This window comes from Drosophila innubila, assembly GCF_004354385.1.
Source record: "Drosophila innubila isolate TH190305 chromosome 3L unlocalized genomic scaffold, UK_Dinn_1.0 0_D_3L, whole genome shotgun sequence".
Classification (NCBI taxonomy): Eukaryota; Metazoa; Arthropoda; class Insecta; order Diptera; family Drosophilidae; genus Drosophila; species Drosophila innubila.
Window position 1 is genome coordinate 15,997,916 of NW_022995376.1, and position 24,185 is coordinate 16,022,100.

At 37.8% G+C, this 24,185-nt stretch overlaps 4 protein-coding genes and 1 long non-coding RNA gene across 7 annotated transcripts in view; 3 read left to right on the top strand and 2 right to left on the bottom strand.

The window, feature by feature from the left end:
- Window positions 1–285: 285 nt before the first annotated feature.
- Window positions 286–672, top strand: LOC117788470 (male accessory gland serine protease inhibitor-like). Its single transcript, XM_034627248.1, has 2 exons — window positions 286–374; window positions 450–672. Exons 1-2 carry the CDS (start codon window positions 296–298, stop codon window positions 638–640), a joined length of 270 nt encoding a protein of 89 aa, XP_034483139.1. The 5' UTR covers window positions 286–295; the 3' UTR covers window positions 641–672.
- Window positions 673–1,912: 1,240 nt separating this feature from the next.
- Window positions 1,913–2,374, bottom strand: LOC117788063 (PI-actitoxin-Axm2b-like). Its single transcript, XM_034626721.1, has 2 exons — window positions 2,260–2,374; window positions 1,913–2,180 (listed from the first exon to the last, which is right to left on the bottom strand). The coding sequence occupies exons 1-2, from the start codon at window positions 2,336–2,338 to the stop codon at window positions 1,981–1,983; spliced, it is 279 nt and encodes a 92-aa protein (XP_034482612.1). The 5' UTR covers window positions 2,339–2,374; the 3' UTR covers window positions 1,913–1,980.
- A 572-nt stretch (window positions 2,375–2,946) lies between these two features.
- Window positions 2,947–3,360, top strand: LOC117788165 (kappaPI-actitoxin-Avd3c-like). The gene is made up of 2 exons (XM_034626837.1): window positions 2,947–3,058; window positions 3,114–3,360. The coding sequence occupies exons 1-2, from the start codon at window positions 2,965–2,967 to the stop codon at window positions 3,311–3,313; spliced, it is 294 nt and encodes a 97-aa protein (XP_034482728.1). The 5' UTR covers window positions 2,947–2,964; the 3' UTR covers window positions 3,314–3,360.
- A 6,555-nt stretch (window positions 3,361–9,915) lies between these two features.
- The window catches only part of LOC117788602 (protein trachealess), a 30,301-nt gene continuing 16,031 nt past the window's right edge, over window positions 9,916–24,185 (bottom strand). Inside the window, exons 4-12 of one of the 3 annotated variants that reach the window (XM_034627405.1) lie at window positions 17,662–17,897; window positions 14,268–14,335; window positions 13,824–14,118; window positions 13,560–13,681; window positions 13,153–13,230; window positions 12,403–12,596; window positions 12,229–12,335; window positions 11,610–11,757; window positions 9,916–11,542 (exon numbers count right to left, since the gene is read on the bottom strand). In XM_034627405.1, coding sequence (XP_034483296.1) covers window positions 10,102–11,542; window positions 11,610–11,757; window positions 12,229–12,335; window positions 12,403–12,596; window positions 13,153–13,230; window positions 13,560–13,681; window positions 13,824–14,118; window positions 14,268–14,335; window positions 17,662–17,897 — 2,689 coding nt within the window. In that variant the 3' untranslated portion in view covers window positions 9,916–10,101. Of the gene's footprint in view, window positions 11,543–11,609; window positions 11,758–12,228; window positions 12,336–12,402; window positions 12,597–13,152; window positions 13,231–13,559; window positions 13,682–13,805; window positions 14,119–14,267; window positions 14,336–17,661; window positions 17,898–21,448; window positions 22,523–24,185 lie in introns of those variants that run through there. The other 2 variants (XM_034627407.1, XM_034627406.1) reach the window with 2 other exon arrangements.
- On the top strand, window positions 13,158–13,430 carry LOC117788603. The gene is made up of 2 exons (XR_004617777.1): window positions 13,158–13,255; window positions 13,311–13,430. It is a non-coding gene; the product is annotated as an uncharacterized LOC117788603 (long non-coding RNA).

Sequence of the window (24,185 nt, forward strand, 5' to 3'; positions counted from 1 at the left end):
TTTTCGGCTGGTATCGTATCTTTTTAATATTGCCGAGTTATTGTCGAGTTATTTCTTTCAATAAACAATATAACTGTAAATACACAAAGAGTTTAGTTTGAATTATCATTCATTTATTTACAATAATTTAAAATACAATTGAACTATGTACTTTTACTTCTTCTCCAATTGTTTTGGAGCAGCTCAATCAATAATTTAACTTATTTCTGTACTACAACTTTACTATATAAGGTGATGTACTAACAGCAATAAATCAATTCAAACTGAATACGGATTAATTACAATATTTCTCAGAATGAAATTCATTTTAGTCTTGGCTTGTTTAGCACTCTACTTGGCCCATATACAGGCTGAGATTTGTAAAGGACGTCCCAGTAAGTATATAATAATTAATCATTTATTTTTTTTTCTAAATATTTTTACTGAGCTTAACATATGCGGCTTTGCAGATCGCCAGGACTGTAATGGTGGAAGACATTCGGGACATTCACCACATGGCTGCAGAAGCAATTCCAACTACAATATGTGGTACTGGAATGGGCGTGAATGCCTATCGATGCCCTATCATGGATGTGGCGGCAACAATAATCGCTATTGTACCAAGAGTCATTGTGAGGATAATTGCCATCGGCGGGGTTAAAATTCAACTGTAAAGAGAACATTTAAATAAATTTTTACTGACATTTTATACAATATTTAAATTTATTTAGAAATCCCAACTATTTAAAATTTTGTGAGATCAAAACTAACAATTATTTTGAATATTGTATAACAGGTATGCATAGAACTGTACGTAGAACTGTACGCATACCTGTTACACTTATATTCATACCGCTTAATTTAAAAAATCCAAATACCATTTTTGAGGTAGAATTAATCGGTGTATACAGTTAAATTTTATGTAAAAATTTTATATGTCTAGTATCATGTGGCAATCAAAAGATTTTGTATATTTACAACAAAATCATGTGTTTTAAGTAATGACAGTCTTCAAGTACTTGAGCGATACATATAAAATTCATTTGATCCTATAAACTTAAAATGTGTTCATTTTGCTTTAATTTATGACTGCAAAAGTTGTGTTTGTTGTAGATGTTGTTGTAGTGCTCACGATTGCAAATTCCGTGCCCACCGCTGCTATAAAGAAACAAAACGTTCGTAAATTGATTTCCAACCATTTTCCATCTTTGACATGGAAATTTTGACTTTATTTTTCTTTATTTCATTTGTTGTTATAAAATGATTTTCTTAACTATTGCGTTAATTTACTTAAATCAACATAAATTTATCGACAACAATATTAATTTTTTCTTATACACTTCCTTTGGCAATCGATCAGATCACAATAACGATTCGTATTGCCTCCACACCCATAATAGACCATTCCCAAACAGGTTCCATTTCTCTGATCGTAATACCACATTTCGTTGTTGGTATGCCTATGGCAAAGTCGGCCAAACCTATGTCCTTCATCCTTTTGGCCTTGACAAGTCCGGCGAACTGCAGATTAAATCCAGAATATATGTTAAAATATATATTTAGGATATTGAATTACTTACTTGTTCGTACATATCCACGACAACTGTTCTGGGCCCGAGAAACAGCCATATATAAAGCTAGAAAAGTCAGCACTATAATAAATTTCATGGTGAAATAGCCTAAGTGCAATTAATTCGAACCGATTTTATACTGAAATTATAACTCTTTATATAGCAAATTTATGTATGTTAAGATTGTTTATTCAAGTGTTTCAAAACAATGGAAATAACAATATTTAATTGTGTCTTGGAAACCTAAATGATAGGTATAACAGTGATGCGTTGTGTATACGAAATAATATGTATACAGCATAATTCTTTTAGGACATTTAGAATATCTTACTGTACTATACTAAACAGTGGGATGTGCGGAATAAAATGAATTTTTGTTTTTAATTATGCCAGTATCAATTTATTTTTATATTCTCATTACAGTTGAAATTTAGCTACGTCTTATGCAATTGCGCTCGCATTGCCTCTTGGTGCAATAACGATTATTGTTGCCGCCACAGCCCAAATAGGACATCGATCGGCATTCACGACTGTCGCTATTGTAGTACCACATATTGTTGTTTAAATTATCTCTGCAGGTACTTCCATCTAGATGTCCCGAATTTCTGCCACCTCGACAGTTTTGGGTTACTGTAAAGAAGGATTTAGTCGTTCATAAAGAAGTTTTCTTAAAATCGTTGTTGGAAAAATATAATGTTTATATACTTACGGGGAAGTCCACGACATTTCTGTGCCTGTATGTGGGCCACGTAGAGTGCTAAACAAGCCAGGACTAAAATGAATTTCATTCTGAAGAATATTGTAATTAAACCGTATTCAGTTTGAACTGCCTTAATGCTGCAAGTACATCCCCTTATATAGTAAGGTGATAATGCAAATGTATGCAAAATGTATAAAAATATTGATTCAAAATTGCTCCATTGTGTTTTAAAACTTGAAAAAAAATTCATTTGTGTTGCATACAGTTATTTAATATAGACACTTTTATACTTTAAAATAACAATCTTTTTCATATAAAACTAAAATATATGTTATTTAATGATTAAATTGCATTCATTTGCAATTGCTTTGTATGTTGTTGTTAAGTGTCAATAATTGACTATAAATCTAGACCTCACGCTAGCTTACCATTCAAGTTAAAAAAAAGGAAAACTAAGTCAACAAAAAGTCTCCATTACTTCTTATTATTCATATTTATTTCTATAAATATACCATTACTTGCCGTTGTACATGATGAGTTCAATTGCAATAATTCAATTCACAATTCAATAACACTGTTTAAATTTTGGGTCTATTGTTGAGCACGTTCTGAAACAGTTGTTTCATTCATTTAATTAATGATGATTTGCTATATAAATGCTAAAATTTTAGTACTTACATAAATCAGTTTGAGCTGAAATCCTACGATTCTAAGATGAAATATATTTTAATCCTTGCTTGTCTGGTTGTCTATGTGGTCCAATCTGAGGCCCAGAGCGTATCCTCTTGCCGGGGATATGTTGCAGCTGGTAAGTAATTGATATATACGAAACAAAAGATCTGTATCTATATAATTTTTTACAGTTAATCAAACTTGTGTTGGCGGTTTGAATGAAGGACATAATCAGTGGCGTCATTGCTCTGCAAATTCCAATAGAAATATGTGGTACTACGATACGGCAAGTCGTCGTTGTTGGCAGATGGCCTATAAAGGATGTGGAGGCAACCATAATCGCTACTGCACTCGGGACGATTGTCGCTGGCAGTGCAGGCGTTCAATTTAAAATCCAATATAATAAATAAAACATCAATAAAACATTAATTAATTTAATTGAGCAAGCAAAAAAAAAAAATCAAACTGTTTTATATTATAAAAATGTTTATTATATTTTCCTCTAAAATTATAGAATCATATTCGAAAAAAGTAACAAAAAGGAAAAGCAGAAGGAGCTACGTATAAAATTCTTTCGAGGAGGCCAAGCAGAAGGTTGCTCAAAAGGACATCAAATGGCATGGATGGCAATTAAGAAAATGTCAAAGGAAAAGTGTCTACACTGACTGCCAACAAACACGCACACCTCGCACACACACATACTCACACTTAAGTATAAAGCATCTCCCAAACCAGAGCGAATAAATCGCAGCGGCAGCGGCGCGAGTAAACCGCGTGATGTTTTCCGCGCCAAAATCGCAAGTGTGTTCACAGCGCGGCGAATTTATTCGCGGTTTCTTGTATACCGAATTAATATAGAGACCAAATAATGATCGAGACGATATTCCGCATGAAAATCGGTCAAGTTTTGGCAAAGTTATACATGTTTGTGTGTTTGGGTATGTTTTTATCTCTAAATTAATTCGGTATACAAAATAGTTAACAATAAAAAAAAATTTTGTTAACCTCATAAGCAACGTATAGCTATACGTCAGGTATAGGATTAGACATGCCCATACACATAAACATGTATAACTTTGCCAAAACTTGACCGATTTTCATGCGGAATATAGTTAACAATAAAAAAAATGTTTGTTAACCTCATAAGCAACGTATACCTATACGTCCAGTATAGGCTTAGACATACACATAAACATGTATAACTTTGCCAAAACTTGACCGATTTTCATGCGGAATATCGTCTCGATCATTATTTGGTCTCTTTATTAATTCGGTATACAAAAGTAGCTAACAGCCAAAAAATTTTTGTTAACCTCATAAGCAACGTATAGCTATACGTCAGGTATAGGCTTAGACATGCCCATACACATAAACATGTATAACTTTGCCAAAACTTGACCGATTTTCATGCGGAATATCGTCTTGATCATTATTTGGTCTCTAAATTAATTCGGTATACAAAATAGTTAACAACAAAAAAATTTTTGTTTACCTCATAAGCAACGTATAGCTATACGTCCAGTATAGGCTTAGACGAACCCATACACATAAACATGTATAACTTTGCCAAAACTTGACCGATTTTCATGCGGAATATCGTCTTGATCATTATTTGGTCTCTATATTAATTCGGTATACAAAGTAGCTAACAACAAAAAAAAATGTTTGTTAACCTCATAAGCAACGTATAGCTATACGTCAGGTATAGGCTTAGACATGCCCATACACATAAACATGTATAACTTTGCCAAAACTTGACCGATTTTCATGCGGAATATCGTCTTGATCATTATTTGGTCTCTAAATTAATTCGGTATACAAAATAGTTAACAACAAAAAAATTTTTGTTTACCTCATAAGCAACGTATAGCTATACGTCCAGTATAGGCTTAGACGAACCCATACACACAAACATGTATAACTTTGCCAAAACTTGACCGATTTTCATGTGGAATATCGTCTTGATCATTATTTGGTCTCTAAATTAATTCGGTATACAAAATAGTTAACAACAAAAAAATTTTTGTTTACCTCATAAGCAACGTATAGCTTAAGACGAACCCATACACATAAACATGTATAACTTTGCCAAAACTTGACCGATTTTCATGCGGAATATCGTCTCGATCATTATTTGGTCTCTATATTAATTCGGTATACAAAAGTAGCTAACAACAAAAAAAATGTTTGTTAACCTCATAAGCAACGTATAGCTATAAGTCAGGTATAGGCTTAGACATACCCATACACATAAACATGTATAACTTTGCCAAAACTTGACCGATTTTCATGCGGAATATCGTCTCGATCATTATTTGGTCTCTATATTAATTCGGTATACAAAAGTAGCTAACAACAAAAAAAATTTTTGTTAACCTCATAAGCAACGTATATACGTCAGGTATAGGCTTAAGCATCTCCCAAACCAGAGCAAATAAATCGCAGCGTCAGCGGCGCGAATATATAATTACATTGCGTCTTATGAACGTATGCACACCAGAGAACTGCAACGGGTAAGAGATGTTCGACCAGACTCGAACATTGACTCGTACTCGTTGTGATTTTTTCACTTTGTTCAAGCGATCGGAGCGGATCGTTCGAACTGAGCGTTTGATTCGAACGGTCAGTTCGTCCGCAATCATGCTGATCGTTTGTGAGCGTTCGTTTCGATCCAATCACGTTCGAGTAGCAATGATCGAAATGATTTTTGAGCGTTTGTGAGCGTTCGTTTCGATCGAGTCACGAGTCATGATCGAACTTGCCGGTTGATTTGATTTGATTCATACCCGTTTTGTTCAAACGATCGGATCAATCATCGAGTCATACTCGAGTTGACTCGTTCAGAAAATGTGCGAGGCAGCAGAGAACTGCAACGGGTAAGAGATGTTCGATCAGACTCGAACATTGACTCGTACTCGTTGTGATTTTTTCACTCTGTTCAAGCGATCGGAGCGGATCGTTCGAACTGAGCGTTTGATTCGAACGGTCAGTTCGAATCAAATCGTCCGCAATCATGCTGATCGTTTGTGAGCGTTCGTTTCGATCCAATCACGTTCGAGTAGCAATGATCGAAATGATTTTTGAGCGTTTGTGAGCGTTCGTTTCGATCGAGTCACGAGTCATGATCGAACTTGCCGGTTGATTTGATTTGATTCATACCCGTTTTGTTCAAACGATCGGATCAATCATCGAGTCATACTCGAGTTGACTCGTTCAGAAAATGTGCGAGGCAGCAGAGAACTGCAACGGGTAAGAGATGTTCGATCAGACTCGAACATTGACTCGTACTCGTTGTGATTTTTTCACTCTGTTCAATCGATCGGAGCGGATCGTTCAAACTGAGCGTTTGATTCGAACGGTCAGTTCGAATCAAATCGTCCGCAATCATGCTGATCGTTTGTGAGCGTTCGTTTCGATCCAATCACGTTCGAGTAGCAATGATCGAAATGATTTTGAGCGTTTGTGAGCGTTCGTTTCGATCGAGTCACGAGTCATGATCGAACTTGCCGGTTGATTTGATTTGATTCATACCCGTTTCGTTCAAACGATCGGATCAATCATCGAGTCATACTCGAGTTGACTCGTTCAGAAAATGTGCGAGGCAGCAGAGAACTGCAACGGGTAAGAGATGTTCGATCAGCCTCGAACATTGACTCGTACTCGTTGTGATTTTTTCACTCTGTTCAAGCGATCGGAGCGGATCGTTCAAACTGAGCGTTTGATTCGAACGGTCAGTTCGAATCAAATCGTCCGCAATCATGCTGATCGTTTGTGAGCGTTCGTTTCGATCCAATCACGTTCGAGTAGCAATGATCGAAATGATTTTTGAGCGTTTGTGAGCGTTCGTTTCGATCGAGTCACGAGTCATGATCGAACTTGCTGGTTGATTTGAACAAAGAGACCCGTGACTCGATCGAACCCGTTGCTACCGAGTCTCTGAGTTGATTTGATCGAACTTGTCGCTCTGGTGCTCAATCATACTCGAACATACCCGTTGCAGTTCTCTGCGAGGCAGAGCGCGCACGTGGCAGCTTTTGCGCTTGCAATTATATGTATTTATGCGCATAAATATGTATGTATATAAATGCAATAGTATTTATGCTTAAGACGTTTATTGTAAAATTAATTACGGGCTGCGTATACATACGTACATATGTATATACATACATACATGCAATTACACATTCCCATAATAAAATAATACTATTTTAATTTTTTTAAAGACTGGAAAAACTATCAAACTTTAAATTATTTAAAATAAATTATACTTTTAAAATATTAATTAATTTAATTTTTTCATTTTAATTTTAATTTAAAATTTAAATTTTTAGCAGACATTTTTCATCATTTTATTTTATATTTTATAAACTATTCTAAGTTGACATTAAATAAATAAAAAAATATTTAAAACTAAATAAATAATTAATAATAAATAAATAAATTATAAATAATAGTTTTAATAAAATTAGTGTACATAATTGCGTTCATATAAATATGCATTTACATAAATATAATATAATTACATAAATATAAATGTATGTATGTACATATATGCGCACATTTACTTAAAAGAAGAAGCAGGAAAAAAAATACAAAATCAACAGTGTCGTTTTCGATCGTACCCGAACAATCACAATCAAATCAAATCAGTCAGCAAGTTCGATCATGACTCGTGACTCGAGCGAAACGAACGCTCACAAACGCTCAAAAATCATTTCGATCATTGCTACTCGAACATGATTGGATCGAAACGAACGCTCACAAACGATCACGATCCATGACGACCGTTGCTACTTGAACGTGATCGGATCGAAACGAACGCTCACAAACAATCACAATCAAATCAGATCGTATGACTCGAACGCTACTCGACCCGAATTGTTCGAAAGCAAAAAAATCATACCCGCGACTCGATAGTAAACAAAGAGACCCGTGACTCGATCGAACCCGTTGCTACCGAGTCTCTGAGTTGATTTGATCGCTCTGGTGCTCAATCATACTCGAACATACCCGTTGCAGTTCTCTGATGCACACCAAAGCGGAGCGAATTCGTTTCGACGGCGAATTTGCAGCGTTTTTTTTTCCAGAACCGCGCATGCAGCGTTTTTTCCGCTTGCCGCCAAGAACGATTAAATTAGATTGCGCAGAAATTTGCTCATGTTATCCGCTGATGACGTCACATGTGATGCATGTGTTGAATTTTTGCCTTGTTTACATGTTAAATTACTATATTTTGGCTTTTAATACAATATAATTATAATAATATAATACGAGAAGCAGTTTTTAACTTATAATCATTCACTTTTATTGAAAAATATTTATTAAAAATCATCACATGTGACGTTTATGCGTTTAGCTGTTTATGCGTAATGTCTTTTTTCATGGCTGTCATTTGACGAAGACATTTTTGCGAATAAAGAAACCGCGAATAAATTCGCCGCGGTGTGAACACACTTGCGATTTTGGCGCGGAAAACATCACGCGGTTTATTCGCGCCGCTGCCGCTGCGATTTATTCGCTCTGGTTTGGGAGATGCTTAAATGGTATTTTCTCGTCTTTTACTGCAATACGACTAGATTGAGTTATGATTCCTTATGGCCAAGTTGAATGATGATTAATTGCCTCTGGTCAACCAATCGGTTCGCTTAAAAAGCCATCATAAAAATGTGACATTCAGACTGTCGAGTCCCCAGATTCAGGGTTACACCTTGCAAAAAAATACGGAAAAGTAACCACAACCGGACACGGGAATTGAGCGCAACATATGCGTTAAATTGGAATTTTATGCGATTTTTATGTTAATCAAAAACCTAATGGACATTACGCCTGATGGGTGCCTGTCAGAATATCAGAATGGGACATGTGTCCAGTGTATTGCATCCGCTTGATGCGGTTTTAGTTGTATTTATTATTGTAGTTGGAGTCTTTGAGAATGTCGCACAAAGCGGAACTAAAAAGAGTGAAAGTAATTGGATTTAAGTAATAATAAAACAGAAAAATAGTAAAACATTTTAAAATTGATATACAAATATTAGAAGTTATAAAATATAGTAATAAAAGTTTAAATCATGTTTGTTTATCTTCGTATTTAATATTTAAGCCTTTGATGGAATTTGTTTATACAAAATTTAATTACACATTATAGCTAATAATTTGATAGACTCATTTAAATATAATACATATATTAGTTTTTTTTTATATTTTTCAATTATCATTTAGGCAAAAACAAAACACAAAACGAACATTAGCAAAACTCTCAGAGGTATTTTATTTTACTTTATTTTAAGAAAAATGAATTTAATTATCTTTCTGGAGAGTGTAGAATTGTGAGTTGTACAAAAGGGTTCGAGAATTGTGTTCGGTTTTAAATGCGTAATTGTAATCTAGAAGAGGAAGCATTTGATATGTTGTAAAAATGTTGTTAATTATAATATAGTATGCCCTTAGTTATTAGGTAATTATTAAAAATGTACAATTAATTTAAATAATTAATAACAATTAGTATTAGATTTATGGGAATAAGCATTACTTTTTTTGTTTGTTTGTTTGATTTTGTTTTTGATTTAATTACGAGTGCTTGACGTTTATTAAATGCTATAGTTAATTTATTTAATTAATTAGTTATAGTTGTAATTATAAATATAATTTATAATATTGTTGTTGCTGTCTTGTTGGCACACTATCCAAGTCTTATGCAAGAGTTTTAAAGTATGTTAATTTAGTTAAATTAAATTTAATTTAATTAGTTAATTGCAATTATGCCGAGTATTTTGAATAGAATTTCAATGGGTTTTTCTTTTTTGCCGTGTGAGTTTTCCGCGCTTATCGTTTTTCTTTAATTTACAAGCTTACAAATTATTTAACAACATTGAATGTTTTAACATTTGCATTTAGCCAAAAAATAGTTTATAAAAAATTACTAAATAAAATTTATAGAAATTGTATATTTAAATTAAACTTTAAAAGAAAATGGAAATGTTTGTTTTTTTTTTCTTTTTAAATTTCTATTTACAGTTTGCAGGGTTGTCTTACTACCCGCTAGATGGCGCTTTAATGGTTCTTGCGTGCGCTGAAAAACATGCGTGCCACTTTCCCCAAAGCGCCCACAAAGTCCCAACGCTCCTGCTGCGGATGCTGATGCTGACAGTCTGGCAACGCTGGAACTGTCTCATCCAGAACCTAGGAGGGTGTGGAATACCAACCACTCGCCGGGCTGCCCTTATGATACAAATGGAAGCTCGAATGTGGTGCAAAATATTGTGGTTGATCGAGATTGCTGTAGGTGACGCCTCCCTCCGTTGTGGTTGTGGCATGCCCCGCATGTGGATGCATTGCAGCGGAATACGCCTGCGGCTTCAGTGGCAGCGTCGTGGGCGTCGAGCCATCCACGGGCGTGGCATACTGGCCACGCAAGGGATCGGCGTAATCATAGCCACCATTGCTGGTCACGACCAAAGCAGCTGAAGGCGGCGCCTTTGCCGAATTGTTGCTGTCCCGCGGCGACACCGAGCTGGGCGGCGTCATGGCATTGTGGTAATCAATGGAGCTGTGATAGCCACCATAGGTGGACACCAGATTGGTGAAGGCATCCGCTGAATTGACCGCCTTTTGGCTGCCCGGATGAGTCACCGATGGCGCCGCTGCCGCCGAATGCAGCTGCAGATATTGATTCTCATAGGAGGATTCGCTGCCTGGTGGCGTCGGCAGTGGTCCGCCCTGTTGCTCCCCATAGAACACGCCCACTCCGGTGGGCGTTTGTCTGGCCGTGGCTCGAATTACGCTCTCCCGATTCGCATAGATCTGACGGAGCAGCGCAGTCGCTGGCATCGGAGCAGGCTGTTGGTAAGGTGTTCCTATCCATTGGATGGTGCTGCTCTTCTCGTTGGGATCGTGTTGTTGTTGCTGCTGCTGTTGTTGTTGTTGTTGTTGCTGTTGCTGTTGTTTCAGCAAAGCATCTGCGCTGAAATCCGTGTTGGGCTGGTTGTTGTTGTTGGAAGTTGGGGATGGCAAATGCTTGGACATGGCATGCTCCAGATCCTTGACAGCAGATTCAGCACCTCCAGCCGCCGGCTGCTCATCCACAATGGAGGGCAGACGACTGCGCGGCTGTTGCTGTACACTATTTGCATCCCGCTCTAATGCCGGCAATTTGCTGAGTGGCTGTTGTTGCTGCTCCGCCTGCTGCTGCTGCTGCTGCTCAGCTTGCTCCTCTGCCTGCTGTGCCGCTTTGCTCTTCCGCTTCCGCTTGGTGGTGGTGCCACTCGCCGGCGTGGGCGTCGACACGGGCGTGGCCACCGTCGCGGGCAGCACTCCGTCCACCTCGACGCCCAGCGGCGTCGGACTGTCCTTGATCAGGGCCAGACTATTGAGACTGCTGCCATGTGAAGCGGTTGCATTGCGTCCTCGGCCACGTTGCGTGTGTCCCTCCGGATCTGTCTTGGGCGAATTGAGTCCCAGTTTCATGTCGCCCGCACTGAGATGTGTGTTGCCCTCGCCAGTGGCATCTCCACCAGGTGATCCACTGCTTTTGTCATTGCCCAATCCCTCCTCGTGCTTAATGCTGTCCACACTGGGCTCCAGCTGACAGCAGTCCAGAATGAGATTCTCGTTCTCACGATTACTGCAAGGAAAAGAGTAATCAGTTAGACACCAGCGTTAAATTTAAATTGTTTTTGTTGGGTATTCACCTGATGACATAGTTGACGCATATGATGTTCTGCTCGTCGGCATTCTTCGTGCTGCACACCACAGTGGCGCAAGTTTGTAGCCAAGTGTAGCCCCCACTTTTGTTCATCAGTCGATAGTAACCAGTCAGCACTTGACCCTTTTCAATCACTGTAAAAATAATAAACATTCGTTTGGATTAAAGCGAATTCTTTTATGGATACCATGAATAATTTATTTATTAATATTTTTACTTAAAATTCCAATTTAAATAATACTTTGATATTTAAAACATTCATACCTTAAAATTATTAATAATTGACATTAAAAGGAAAATATTCTAAGGATCTATTCTCGTTTTCTAATATAAATTACAATCAATTAAATTAAATTTATGCTACTGTTTTAAATTTAAATTTCTTAAATGCCAATAATTTTATTGAATCTTTGTTTTTGAATTTTTGTTCTTTAATTATCAATTCTAATATGGTTGACAAATAAAAATTTGTCATTAAAGTGATAAAATATCTAAATTTAATTTCTAAATTACATTTTTAATACTTTTCAATGTCTAAGATATGTAATATTACTTAATGTGAATATCGTTTGATTTGAAAAATAATTAATAAAGTAGAAACTTACGGTCTGTGTGACTTTTGCGCAGGCGATTGGCATCCTCGGCATGGCACAGCGAATACAAGCTTTTGTTGACCAGATCCTCCGGTGTATAGTCCAGCAGATCAGATACCCTAAACAAAAAACAGCGAAACACTTGAATAAAGGACGAAAATTCACTTTTATTACAGGTACACTTACCTGGGCTCGCAGTGGGCAACACGCAGATCAAAATTAACGCGGGTTACAAACATATCGCACTCCAAACGAATCTCGTGAACCGACGGAGGAGGCAGAGCAATGGCCAGGGCGACCATGCCCAAAAGAGGCGGCTGGGACTTGCGTGTGTGCGAGAAGGTGTATTGGGGACGCAGTTTGCAGAGCAGAAGCACAACCTAAAAAGGTAACAAAAAAATTAAGATTGAGCGTTAGATTTTTATTCGATAAAAACCACAAAAGAAAAGCAGCTTAAGAGTTAGAAAATTCAGCATTTGTCAGCTTACAGAGAGCTTTTGCCGCAGAGCTTTCACACAGATAAAGCACACGCATGGGAGATGCTTTTGAGAGCCGTAAAACAGTAAAAAGCTCACCAATACTTATGCAAATCAAAAGCTCTCGCTGTAAAGTGACAAATGCGCTGTGCGATGGCAGCTGACAATAAAGTTGATGATGATGACGATGATGATCAGAGGCTGCAGATGATGAAGCTGAAGAGCCTTAGTCTGTGCCGTGATAATATTCGATACTGATCAATCTAAAATCAGTTTTTGCATTGCCTTACAAACAGAATATGGCCGAAATTTGAAAATTATAAAACTGATTGATTGGAGAAGTAACTTTGTTCCGGTTAAATCATAAGTTTGTTTTTAAAATTTTTGTATAAATTTTGTTACTAAATTTGTTTCTAAAATTTGCCTTGCTTTTTTCGTACTGATTTCAATTGATACGTACCGAATAGTTTGAGGCCGGGTTCTTAACATTTTTACCATTGTTATTGTTACCGTTGCAATTGCTCGTTGCATCGTTGGCCTGTAGATAAGCAGTGGATGGGATGGTAATACGTATACGTAATAAAAGCGCAATTATCCTTACTGACGAATCAACCAAAGAAGGTTAGTCTAAGTACGTGCCCCCCCCCGAAACCAACGGACAAAGGTTAGCAGCACTACGAAATGATAATGATAACAAAACCAAAGGAAAACCAAGAAAAAAAAAACAATAATAACAACGGAAAGAAAAATAAAAAAAACCGTGCTAGTTTCTACGATAAACGTCGCAATTCACACTACACTACATGGCACCGTTAAATGCTTAATAATTGTGGTACGAAATACACTAGAATGAAACTGAAAACTTACCCGATATCCGGAGGATTTAAAGTGACAGCCACGTTTGGTCAAAGTGGATTTCATGCGAATACAAAAACTGCGATCGTAGCCCTTGTAACCACTTGTGGAAGCCTGTGTCATGGAGGCGGCAACTGTTGAGAAAAAAACATACAAGAATTAGATAAAGATTCGGAAATTATTGTAAGAAATTAAACTATGCTCGGAAACAGGAACAACCCCTTGTATAGTCGGAACAACAACTCGGACTCGACTCACCATCAGGATTGTTCGTACCGTGTGTGCCACTGCCATCATCGGAGGCGCCCGATGTGGGTGATGCCAAGCCTGCAGTACCGCTGCCACCGCTGCCACCACCACCGCCGCCTCCACCGCCGCCACCACCCGCACCACTCGTTAGACTGAGGCCCAGCTGCTCGGCAATTTCCGCATGATCCGCCTGGTGGATATAGTCGAATATGCTGCTGCCCGTCATCTCCACCTGCGACAGTCCCAGATAGATGGACACCGTTTCCGATATGTACAGGAAGCGTCCATCCGCTGCCACCGCCAAGGCGAATCCGTCCAGCGACTGAAATGAATGAAAAAGAAAAAGAAAAAACGAATTCCATATTGAAAAGACATTTACATATTTAGTACAAACATGGCTGCAGTTTATCGTCTCTTTTTCTCTCTCTCTTTATCTTTCTCTCTCTCTGTCTCTTTCTTAGGTTGACTTACCTGTAGTATGTGGGTGCCCTGATGTTGCTCAAACAAATCAACAGCGGGACTGCGTCGAATGGCTGCACCTGGAAACGAATACAAAGCGAATGCTGATGAGTGTTGGGTAAACAACAGTAAATATTCGTGTAAATACGACTTAAACCATAAGAATTAAACTCGGCCAGACCGAATTATAAACACTCTATGGAAATTACCTTCAAAGAAAAAATAAATAATTCACAGAGACTTATCATTGCATTATCATTATTCTTATAACTAATAAAACTTGACTTACTTAAGAACAAATATAAATGTAATGGATAGTTTGTATAATTTGTTGAAATTGTTAGTTAATTCAAAACTAAGCTAAACAAAACTTAAGAGCATTTACATTTTTAATTATAATAAATATTTAAATATATTTGAAAGAAACCAAGACAATAGAAAATCGTTGAAGTCCCATAAAGAAGAAAAAGTATCCATTAAAATTGTGATAATATTACATTATAAATATTTGCATTAAATTCAAATTCATGAACTACCTTTTGCTAAAATTAATTCTCTATTTTGTGATAAGATTTTCGTGAGGAAATAGAGAACTTTTTAAAAAAATTTGTATATTTATTTTTTTTTATTAATTTTTTGTACCTTTCAACCCGTTTATGCGGGTCCAGTTTCTTATAAAGATTGCAGCAATAATTTCTGATTTGAGTCCCTACACAGTCCAATCGTCTTCATGCTCATCCTTGGTGCTTCATTAGCTAGTCATGGATGGCCACTGCCCAAAATGTTGTTATTGCTAGCCGAAAAACATAAATGATACCCATTCTCCCAATCAACCCAGGGATAAGAATAACAGAACCGCAGTGTCATACTCAAACTCATAAATAAGGTCTGAGTTCAATATTTTCTCAGCTGATGCCCATTTGAGCATATTTATTTAATTCAATTATTGAATTTTACGATTATGTGAGAGCAACCCCAACTTTGGCTGCTGACCAAGTTCAGGTCATAATTCGCACAAGTGCAAATCGCTTTAGTCCCCATTCCCACGAACACATACACGTATATATATTTATATATACCCTTGTCCATTCCTGTTTCCCGTTTCGTGTTGCAAATCCCCAGCGATTTCAATGCCTCAACGCAGTCGCTAAGTTGGCAAACAGTTTCCGCTTCCGCTGACCATATGTGTGTGTGTGTGGTGTGTGTGTGTGTGTGTGGCAGCAGGGAGCGGGGGCGGGGGCGGGGGCGTGTTCCTTCTTTAACACAACTGTGGGCTTTAATGACCTTCGGAGATGCCCCCTTTCCGTTTCAAATATATATGATATTTTTTTCTTCTTTCTTTTTTTTTATGTGGCTGTGGGTCAAATTGAAGTGCTTTTTATTGCCCGCAGCTTGTTGCTGCCTTTCGGGTTTAGTTTCGCATAATAATCCAATTCAGTGGATGTGCCCCTCGGCCCGGTTCCGCCCCCTTCTGACCATAACCATAACGCCCCATTGATTTTGGATTATTTTTTTAGTGCCTTATCTACCTTTTCAGCTTATGCCAGTTGCCAGTTGCCAATTGCCATTCAAAATCGTCTCTTGGCAACTGAAACCCTGGATGATGTCGTCGCTGTTGCTTGGTATGCTTTTGACGTGACAATGAATCGCTGTTGACGTGGCCAACTATGCTCGATCCATGACGTGGCAATGGCGGACAATGCTACCACCCCAACCCGACAGAATTGACAGACCACATCGTGGGGCTTTTCAATATGCCAATATATAGTAGAGTTGCATATGGATTAAGGTCAACACAATGGATTTACGAGTTCGAGTTAAGAGTTGGAAAACTCTTTAAAAACTTTTTAAATGTTAAATGACTATTTGAACTCTATACTTATAGTAAGTGCTCTTACTGTGTGATAGCTTAAAAATATGTTTTATGAAATTGTTAAATATAAATCCTCCTTTCATTTGTATTGCAATAAAAAACCCTTAAGTTTTAGTAACTCTTAAGTCTAATCAATGATCTATCAGCAATGTCTTTTTCCTAACTTAAATATTATAAATCGGTTGACATATTTAAATTGTCATAAATTGGTGCTTATTTTGATTTCTAACAATTAAAGCAATTACATTAAAGGTGACCATGCACAAAACCGTATTTAGTTTGATCAAATTTGATATATTATTCTATATATAGTATCATCGTTTTCATAATTGCCACAACAAATTGTGAAAGCTGTTTCCCATTCCCTGTTTCAATTGTTATCGACTATAATCGATAGCTGCCCAATTGAGTTATAGTTAATGGGCTCTATAGCTGGAATTTGATTGGGTTAGCTGCTTGGTTGGCCCCTTTGATTGGCCTTCTGAAATTCCACAATGGCAGCGATGACACAGCAGCGACAACTACAAAAAACTATACAAAATATATAAATAAATGAATAACAACAACAACTGCGACAATGACAATAAACATGCTCCAGTGACGTGAGCAAAAGCAACAAAAATAAAAAATACTTGTATATATATAAATAAAATGGCTGCGCATGCGCGGCAAATAAAATAAATGACGCTTAATAGCGATATTTTATGCAAATCGGGAACTCGAGGCCCCCATCGTCATGGCATATTTCTCTGTCTCCGTCTCTGTCTTCTCTGCGGGCCAAAAGCCCAAAAATAATACCAATAAATTGCAGGTCGCTTGTCAAGCGGCTTAAAAAGTTTTTAAGGTGCGCGCGCATATTATTTTTGTTATTGTTTTTGTTTTTTTTTTGGCATAGAAAAGTTGACAAATTTTGATTTCACTGAAGGCATCCGAAAAGCTAAGTAGCATTCCCTCTCCCTCCCAGTTGACCATCAAATGTAGGCAAATGTGTTTCCTGCTTTGCATTGCTCATTCTTTGCCGTTCGCTTTGCTCCCCTCTTCGCCAATGGCGTCCAATATGGCCGCCCACGCATATGTACAGTCGTCAATGCAAATTAGTTTGGAAATTTCACTGCACTTACAGTATTGGCCTTACTTAAAAAATACGATAAGTCAAGCAAGTTTTTCACTTGACAACAAATAGAAGGAACTATCTGTAGATAAATATGAGGAAGAAGACTGTCCAACAACATTACAATAAAAAGTTTTAGATAAAACATCTACCGACCAGATAAATTTTATAATATGCATTGTATGAAGAATATCATAATATATTCCAACTTCTGCTTTTTTATAATTAAAACTAGTATTTCTCAAAGTCAAACAAATATTAAATAAATAGTAATATTTACGCCATTTTAAAAACTATCAAATATTTAGTTTTCATTATATAAATTTATATTCCATTCTACTTCCATTTTCAGTTGAACTTCAAATTGGATTAATTTGGTAAAAAACGTTATTTTCTATAAATATAATCGATAAGAGACTTACTTTTTAGTTTACTGCTGCTGGATGCTTCGCGGGTCCATGGTGGATCTCCGTGACCGGAAAAGTCTCTCAATTTCAAATAGCTTATGGTCAGTCTTATAATGGAAGCCTTGTCTAGTTGGCTGGTGATGGCTGCGGGAAGTGGCAGCATTTTGGCCAGCTCATAGAACTCATAGTTCTCCTTACCACGTCTCGAACGCGCTGCATCCCGTGACTTTTCTTTACGTAGCTCAAGAATGCTGCAAGTAGAAGAAGAAGAAAGAAAAACAAGTGGACACATTAGCAACAATTTGTGGCAATAAATATTGATAAAAGCTATAAGTAGACACTGACGAATTGCTGAGAAGAACCTGTAGAGAGGATACTAAAGAGTCTCCCACTCTCCCTCTCTCTCTCGCTCACACTCGCTGTCCCTCTCTCAGCTCTCAGCTCTCACCTGTCGTGGAAGCTGTCAGCGTAGACAATTTGGCAATTTGTTTAGCTTCCCCCTTCTTCTTTCATTGCATTGTGATGAAATGGTGTCAGTCCAAACAAATTGCCACACATTTGTCAGTCTTTCAACAGCCAATGGAACGAGGGCGAGTCAAAGACAATCAAGACAACCAAGAGGATCCAAGACAATCCAAAACTCTACCATGACAATACTGTTCTCACACTCAACGATCGGTTCTAGCAGCCAGCTAGAAAAATTGCCTCATTTTCAATGCGTTACATTTTCAGAGTTGCCATTGTCTATTTAGTTGGCAGTTGATATTTGTATTATTATGGTCTTACATGTTTGTACAGTCTTTGCGAGAGTTCCCTCACTTCCCTCTCAACTCAGATGCCGACTCTCAGATACTCTGATTTGATCTCAACTTCAAGTCGCGGTCTTCGCTTTATTTGCCCTTAATGCACAGACTTTTCATTCAACAACTGTTGCTGCAATCCACAAAAGATTGAAAGACCTAAAGACCGCCGCTGGAACTGGAGTCAAAGTTTGAGTCGGAGTCGGAGTCGAATCTGTTGCTATCTGAGCTCAAGCATCTGGCCATCATCTTCGCCAGAAACTTGGCTTTAAGCGTTCATAATTTAAGTTTGTTGTCATCTTCGTTGTCGTTGGCTTTTTTCGGTCAATCTTGTTTTTTGTTGTTTACCCATTTTTCTTGTTTTTATTTTTCGTTATTGTAGTGAAATTTGTATGCTCTACTTAATTAAGGGTTTATTGAAATTATCAAGAAGACTGTCTACATTATAATTATTACAATTTTTCAACACAATTATTTATAACAAGATATTCATTATTTTTTAAATTTATTTTTCATATTTTATAAAGTTAAAGGAAACTCTAGTTTTTGTTGAATAACAATTTTGCTGATATTATTACTAACTTTATTAAAAACTTTAAAAGATAAATTTAAATTTAATAAAATTAAAGGTCAATGAAAAATTATTAAAATATAGACCGTTAACTTGACATAATAATAATATTTGTATGCTATCTGTTGTATTCGCACTAAAATATGGTTATTATAATATAACTAAAACTGTCCTTTAAAATCATTTAATAATACTTGGTAAGGATCAAGGGATTTTATAACTTGGAACCATATAATAGATGTCTTTTAAATAAATTATTTATCCAACTTAATCTTTATGAATTTGCATATAGTTATAGTCACTTAAATGCAGGGTATTACTGCTACTCCCATGGCCTAAGTGATCTCTGAGTTGGCTTTGCAACATTTTGTGGCCTTTTAAATTTATTTTTATGTCTGTGGGGCATCTGTAAATGCGCTCATCACAAGCTCGAGTCTCGTTTTGTGTGACTTTATTTGAGCCGCGGCGGCTTCTGCGCTCAACGATTTTCTGGTGGGGATTATATACTCGTACTTGTGAGCTGCTGCTTTTGCTGCTCATCTCTGATGCTTATCTGAGACTACGTCGTTGGGTTATAAAAGTATTTTTGATAATTAAAATGAAACCGGCGTAAAGAGCGCGTATGAGAGAAACCCGTACAACATGCGTCTGCCACGGGCCAAGCCAGTTTCTGGCCTTTTTCATACTTCACTCCACTTGCTTTCCGAATAACCAAATTTTAATTAGTTTGCTCAGCTGTGTTTCTGTTATTGTTATGTTGAAATTATGTTTAAAGATTGATGTACCTGGTTTCCTAATAAACGCCTGGTTCAAAGAACTTATAGAAATGGAACTGTTAGAACCCAGACATATATATAATAAATAATTATTCGACTAATTCGCCACACGTTCCGCTGGGCAATTTCATTTTTTTAGTTTTGATGAGAAAAAAGTCGAAAGCATCAATCTTCCAACCATCAATGTAAACTCCTTTCAAATTAGTCCCGAAGACGTATATAAGTGAGAGTAAGTACCCCAAAGAACAGCGAAAGATCTCTTAACATTAGTCATCAAGGCAATTTCAAGGTGTCGCCTTGATAAATGATTTTTGTTCTCTTTTTAATTTCGCTCCGAAAAAGCAAAAAAAAAAAAAATTGGCAAACAGGGGCTGCAATTTTGGCACTAACAGGCGTATAAATTGCTCGTCATTAGCAAATTGACCGAATGGAGAAATGAGATAGCTTCGGTTATCTTTGTATTGATGAGCTTTCAAAGCTCTGCCTGAATACCTTCCAAGTATTTAACATCTGTTCTCATGCGTGTGACATGTCTGTGTGAAAGCTTCCCTTACTTTTCCACTTGATTAATTAAGACTACCTAAATTGTTAGCAAATTTAGGGTATTAGCATTCAATATTGTCGTTTGATCGAATTAAGAACCTAAGCGGATTACATGCCCTAACATTGCGGATTTCTTAACATCATTTTGGCACATGATTTTGCCAATCAAACTACAAAATCATTCGATCACGATAAGGGTAAGAAAATGAAAAGAAAATCGAAAAATAAAAAAAATGCAGCTAACATATTTTCTTTTTGTTTTCCCACACAAGAGACTGTCAACATAAAAGGATAAGACTGTATCAGGCCATTGTTTATGGGCTGTGAGAAGTACCGTTATGGCTTTATCAGTTCTTCTTTTGTTGTTGGCAACAAACACAGCGGGGTGACTCTAACTATAGCTGATATTATGTAATCGTAATTCTTAGAAAAAAAGTCAAATGAAAATGTTGACAAACACTCATAAAAGGTGTTTCAAAATACGTCCAATTGAAAGTGAAAAATGCGAAAAACTTAAGAGATGTGAGATAAAATTCAATATTTTTAATTTTTCGCGAAATAAAGTTCGTCAGATGAAATATAATGATATTTTATATGTAAGAAAACTTTTTTTCTATATTCCAAGTTTTTTAAATATTTATATATTTAAATAATTAGCAAGTATTTTAAAAATCAATAAAATAAATCAAATTTCCTTGATTTTAAAAAGAGTTTGCACGAAGAACAGACAAAAAGCAGGAATCTATAGTATAAACCTTATTTTAATTTTGGAAAATATGTAATAATAATCTCTGATAATGTTCGAAAAGAAAGGTTTTTATCAGCATATAAAAAGTTTTGATAGAAAAATAATTAGATGTGTTTATAATTTATTTTGTAGTCAAAAATAAAATGTAAGTGCAATTCTTTCTGGTGCTAAAGATGATATGAATGTTTAGATATCGTATGAAAGTCTAAAAAAATTAGGAAATTAATCCAACAATTTTGTGTTATTATTTTAAGATTTGTTATTATCATATTTCTATTTATTGAATTCTATACTTTGTAGTTAGTTTAACACTTGATACTCGTATTTTAAATTATAGTTTGTAATTTACCCCGTATCAACTAACCCCGGTTCGATGGGTTGCTGTTGTGAATGCATTCCAGGTGCGCCCGGTTGATGTTGATTGGGCATTTTGCTGTATGGTGGCATGCCACATAGATCCTGGGCGGGCACCATCCACGAGTGACCGAATGGCACCGCTGACATGCCCAGGGAGCCGACCATGTGACTACCCGGATGACCCGGCGTTGGCTGCCTTTGATAGCCGGCATAGTCCATGGCCACCGCCTGATAGGGCAACATTTCTGCACTTGATCTGGGCTAGCACAAGTCCTAGAGATTTGGCTAAGCAATGAGTAAGCTTGGTAACACTTGACGTTTAACTAACACTGGCACATTTTCAATATTGCACTTGGTTTGGGTTTGGATTTCTTTAGATTGTGGCACACTATTTCTTAGCCAATTGGGCAGAAGGTCAACGACGCATCCTTTTGTGGCTTTCGACTTTTATGCTATTGTCTGTCTGGCAATTGGAGCACGCGTACGTGTCAGTTGCTGTCTTCAATTATCCTTGGACGCACACGCACACACACAGATACACACACACGAACACGGAGGGTGGCGTGGGCGGATCACGCACGGAAAACTAACGCCGGAGTGCCACTGACAGCTTCGATTGGCATTCAAATTAGCGGGCTATCAACTAAGGCCAGTTAATATAGATTTTCTGCTTTTGGTCCGGATCACAGCACGGATCACAGCACACGGAGCACGTCAGACGCGTTTCGCACGTCGCTTGGCGAAAATTGCAGCATCCAACTGAGAGCTGGAACTGTGATTGGTATTGGCACTGCGTTTGTGATTGGGTTCGACTCCGGGGTTTGAGTTGCGTTCCGTTGAGACGAGTTGAGTCGCGGCCTGCAAACAAATGGGTGCCAATTACGCACGCACGGGGCACGACCAACCGTGCCACACACTTGGAATACAGATGGAGATACACACGGATACAAATACGGATACGTTGATACGTTAGCTACAGTTGCACGGCCGGGCAGCGTACGTGAAAACTGCAGCAATGATGATGATGAAAGTAACGTAAATGAAGAAGAACTAGAACTACGCGCCAAACGAGAGACGAGAGAGAGATGTGCTTACGCTTACGCTTTACGCTTTACGCTATACGTTATACGTCCGTTGCGGGCGACGAATACGTGCAGAATAATTCAGAGTCACGTTCACGTCACGAACAAAACCAAAGTAAGGCAAAAAAAGGCAGCGCTGCCCCTTACAATAACACACACTCGCACAGCCAGAGCGACTAAGCGAGCAAGCGAGCGAGCGAGTGAGCGAGAGAGAGAGAGAGAGTCTCACGCACACAAGCAGACAATTTTTGGGGGTGACATCTTTGACTCGACACGAAGCAAAAGCGACGAGCGAACGACAACGACAACGACAACGGCCGACGAACGTGAGCAGCAGCAACGCAGCGGCGCCAACATTAATATGTATATATATGTGTGTGTGTGTGTGTCTCAGTCTGTCAGTGTGTGTGTGTGTGTGAGCACCTGACACAACGCCTGGTCATGTACTGGACGCACCAGTAGCATTTTAAGCAGCCTCACGCTCCAATTCGCCGCAAGCTCTCTCGTTTCGCCGCAGCGCCACTGTGTGGGTGTTGTGTTGTCTGCGTGCATGTGTGTGCGTGCAAATGGGCGGGACGTGACTGCCGTCGAATCGGAATCAACATAGCGCGCATACCAAATGAGCATAACAGTGTGTGCGAGCGAAAGAGCAGCATGCTGCTGTGTAAAAGAGCGCAACTCTATAAATGTATGTGTCTGTATCTGTGTACGTGCAGACGACGCGTCTGTATTGTGAACTAAAACTGGTTTCGCTTAACTTCTCGCTCGCACTGTAGCATTCGCATAGTGCGGACTCTCTCTCTTTCTCGCTCTATTATATACTTAGTGGATACCCAGTTTTGTTGTTGGAGCTGCGTCACGCGCAGCAATTAGTTTACTTCTTTACACATTTGGGAATTTGTTTAGCGGCTCTTTCGCTGTTTGTCTCTCGCTCTCGCCCGCTCGCTCTGTGTGCGTGCGTATGTGTGTGTGTGGGAGTTTTGTCTGTCGTTCGCCTTTTTATGTGTGTTTGTGTATGTGACCGAAATGCCAATGACAAAATGCCAATGGTGGAACAGGCTAAAGCCAACAAACTGAGCCCCAAAAGTACGCTCTCACTTCCAGTCCCAAACCTTTGCCTTTGCCAGGAATCCTTACGTGTAAGTCAGGGAGTGATAAAGAGGGAGGGGGAGCATACAGGTACCAACCAACAAATCGTTTCCAACCGTAGTGGGGGGGAGTTTTAATATTCCGAACCCGCACAGACAGCGACCGGGCCTGAGTTTTACTTTTTCGCCTCGTTTTATTATGCGTTTATAATAATTTTCAAGCAATCCCAGAAATTGTTTAATTTCATCAATGGCCAAAGGGCAACCACAAATTGTGAAAGTCTTTGGCAGCCATTTTGTTCTGGCGAAAGTTTTCAATTCGCCTCAAACGTGCCACCTTCAAAGGCCAGCATCGTATGCACATAATAAGTTTGATTTTATAGACAGAATAATTAAATCATTTACAGGATGTGTCTTAAGTGTTAACTGGAATGGCTTTAATTCGTTTCAAGCAACAGTGTAGTGTATAAATTTCTTAAGCCCACCCTATTTAAATATAAAGAATTCTCTACAATAATAACCAAAGTATATCGAAAACATAGTAAATTCCACACCTTACAATTTTCGATCATCC

Bases quoted from the DNA above. Each gene is read 5' to 3' on its own strand.
- LOC117788470 (XM_034627248.1), top strand. From the start codon at position 296: ATGAAATTCATTTTAGTCTTGGCTTGTTTAGCACTCTACTTGGCCCAT. The intron at 375-449 runs GTAAGTATATAA...GCGGCTTTGCAG, and splicing joins GATTTGTAAAGGACGTCCCA to ATCGCCAGGACTGTAATGGT.
- LOC117788063 (XM_034626721.1), bottom strand. From the start codon at position 2,338: ATGAAATTCATTTTAGTCCTGGCTTGTTTAGCACTCTACGTGGCCCAC. The intron at 2,181-2,259 runs GTAAGTATATAA...CCTTCTTTACAG, and splicing joins GAAATGTCGTGGACTTCCCC to TAACCCAAAACTGTCGAGGT.
- LOC117788165 (XM_034626837.1), top strand. From the start codon at position 2,965: ATGAAATATATTTTAATCCTTGCTTGTCTGGTTGTCTATGTGGTCCAA. The intron at 3,059-3,113 runs GTAAGTAATTGA...AATTTTTTACAG, and splicing joins CCGGGGATATGTTGCAGCTG to TTAATCAAACTTGTGTTGGC.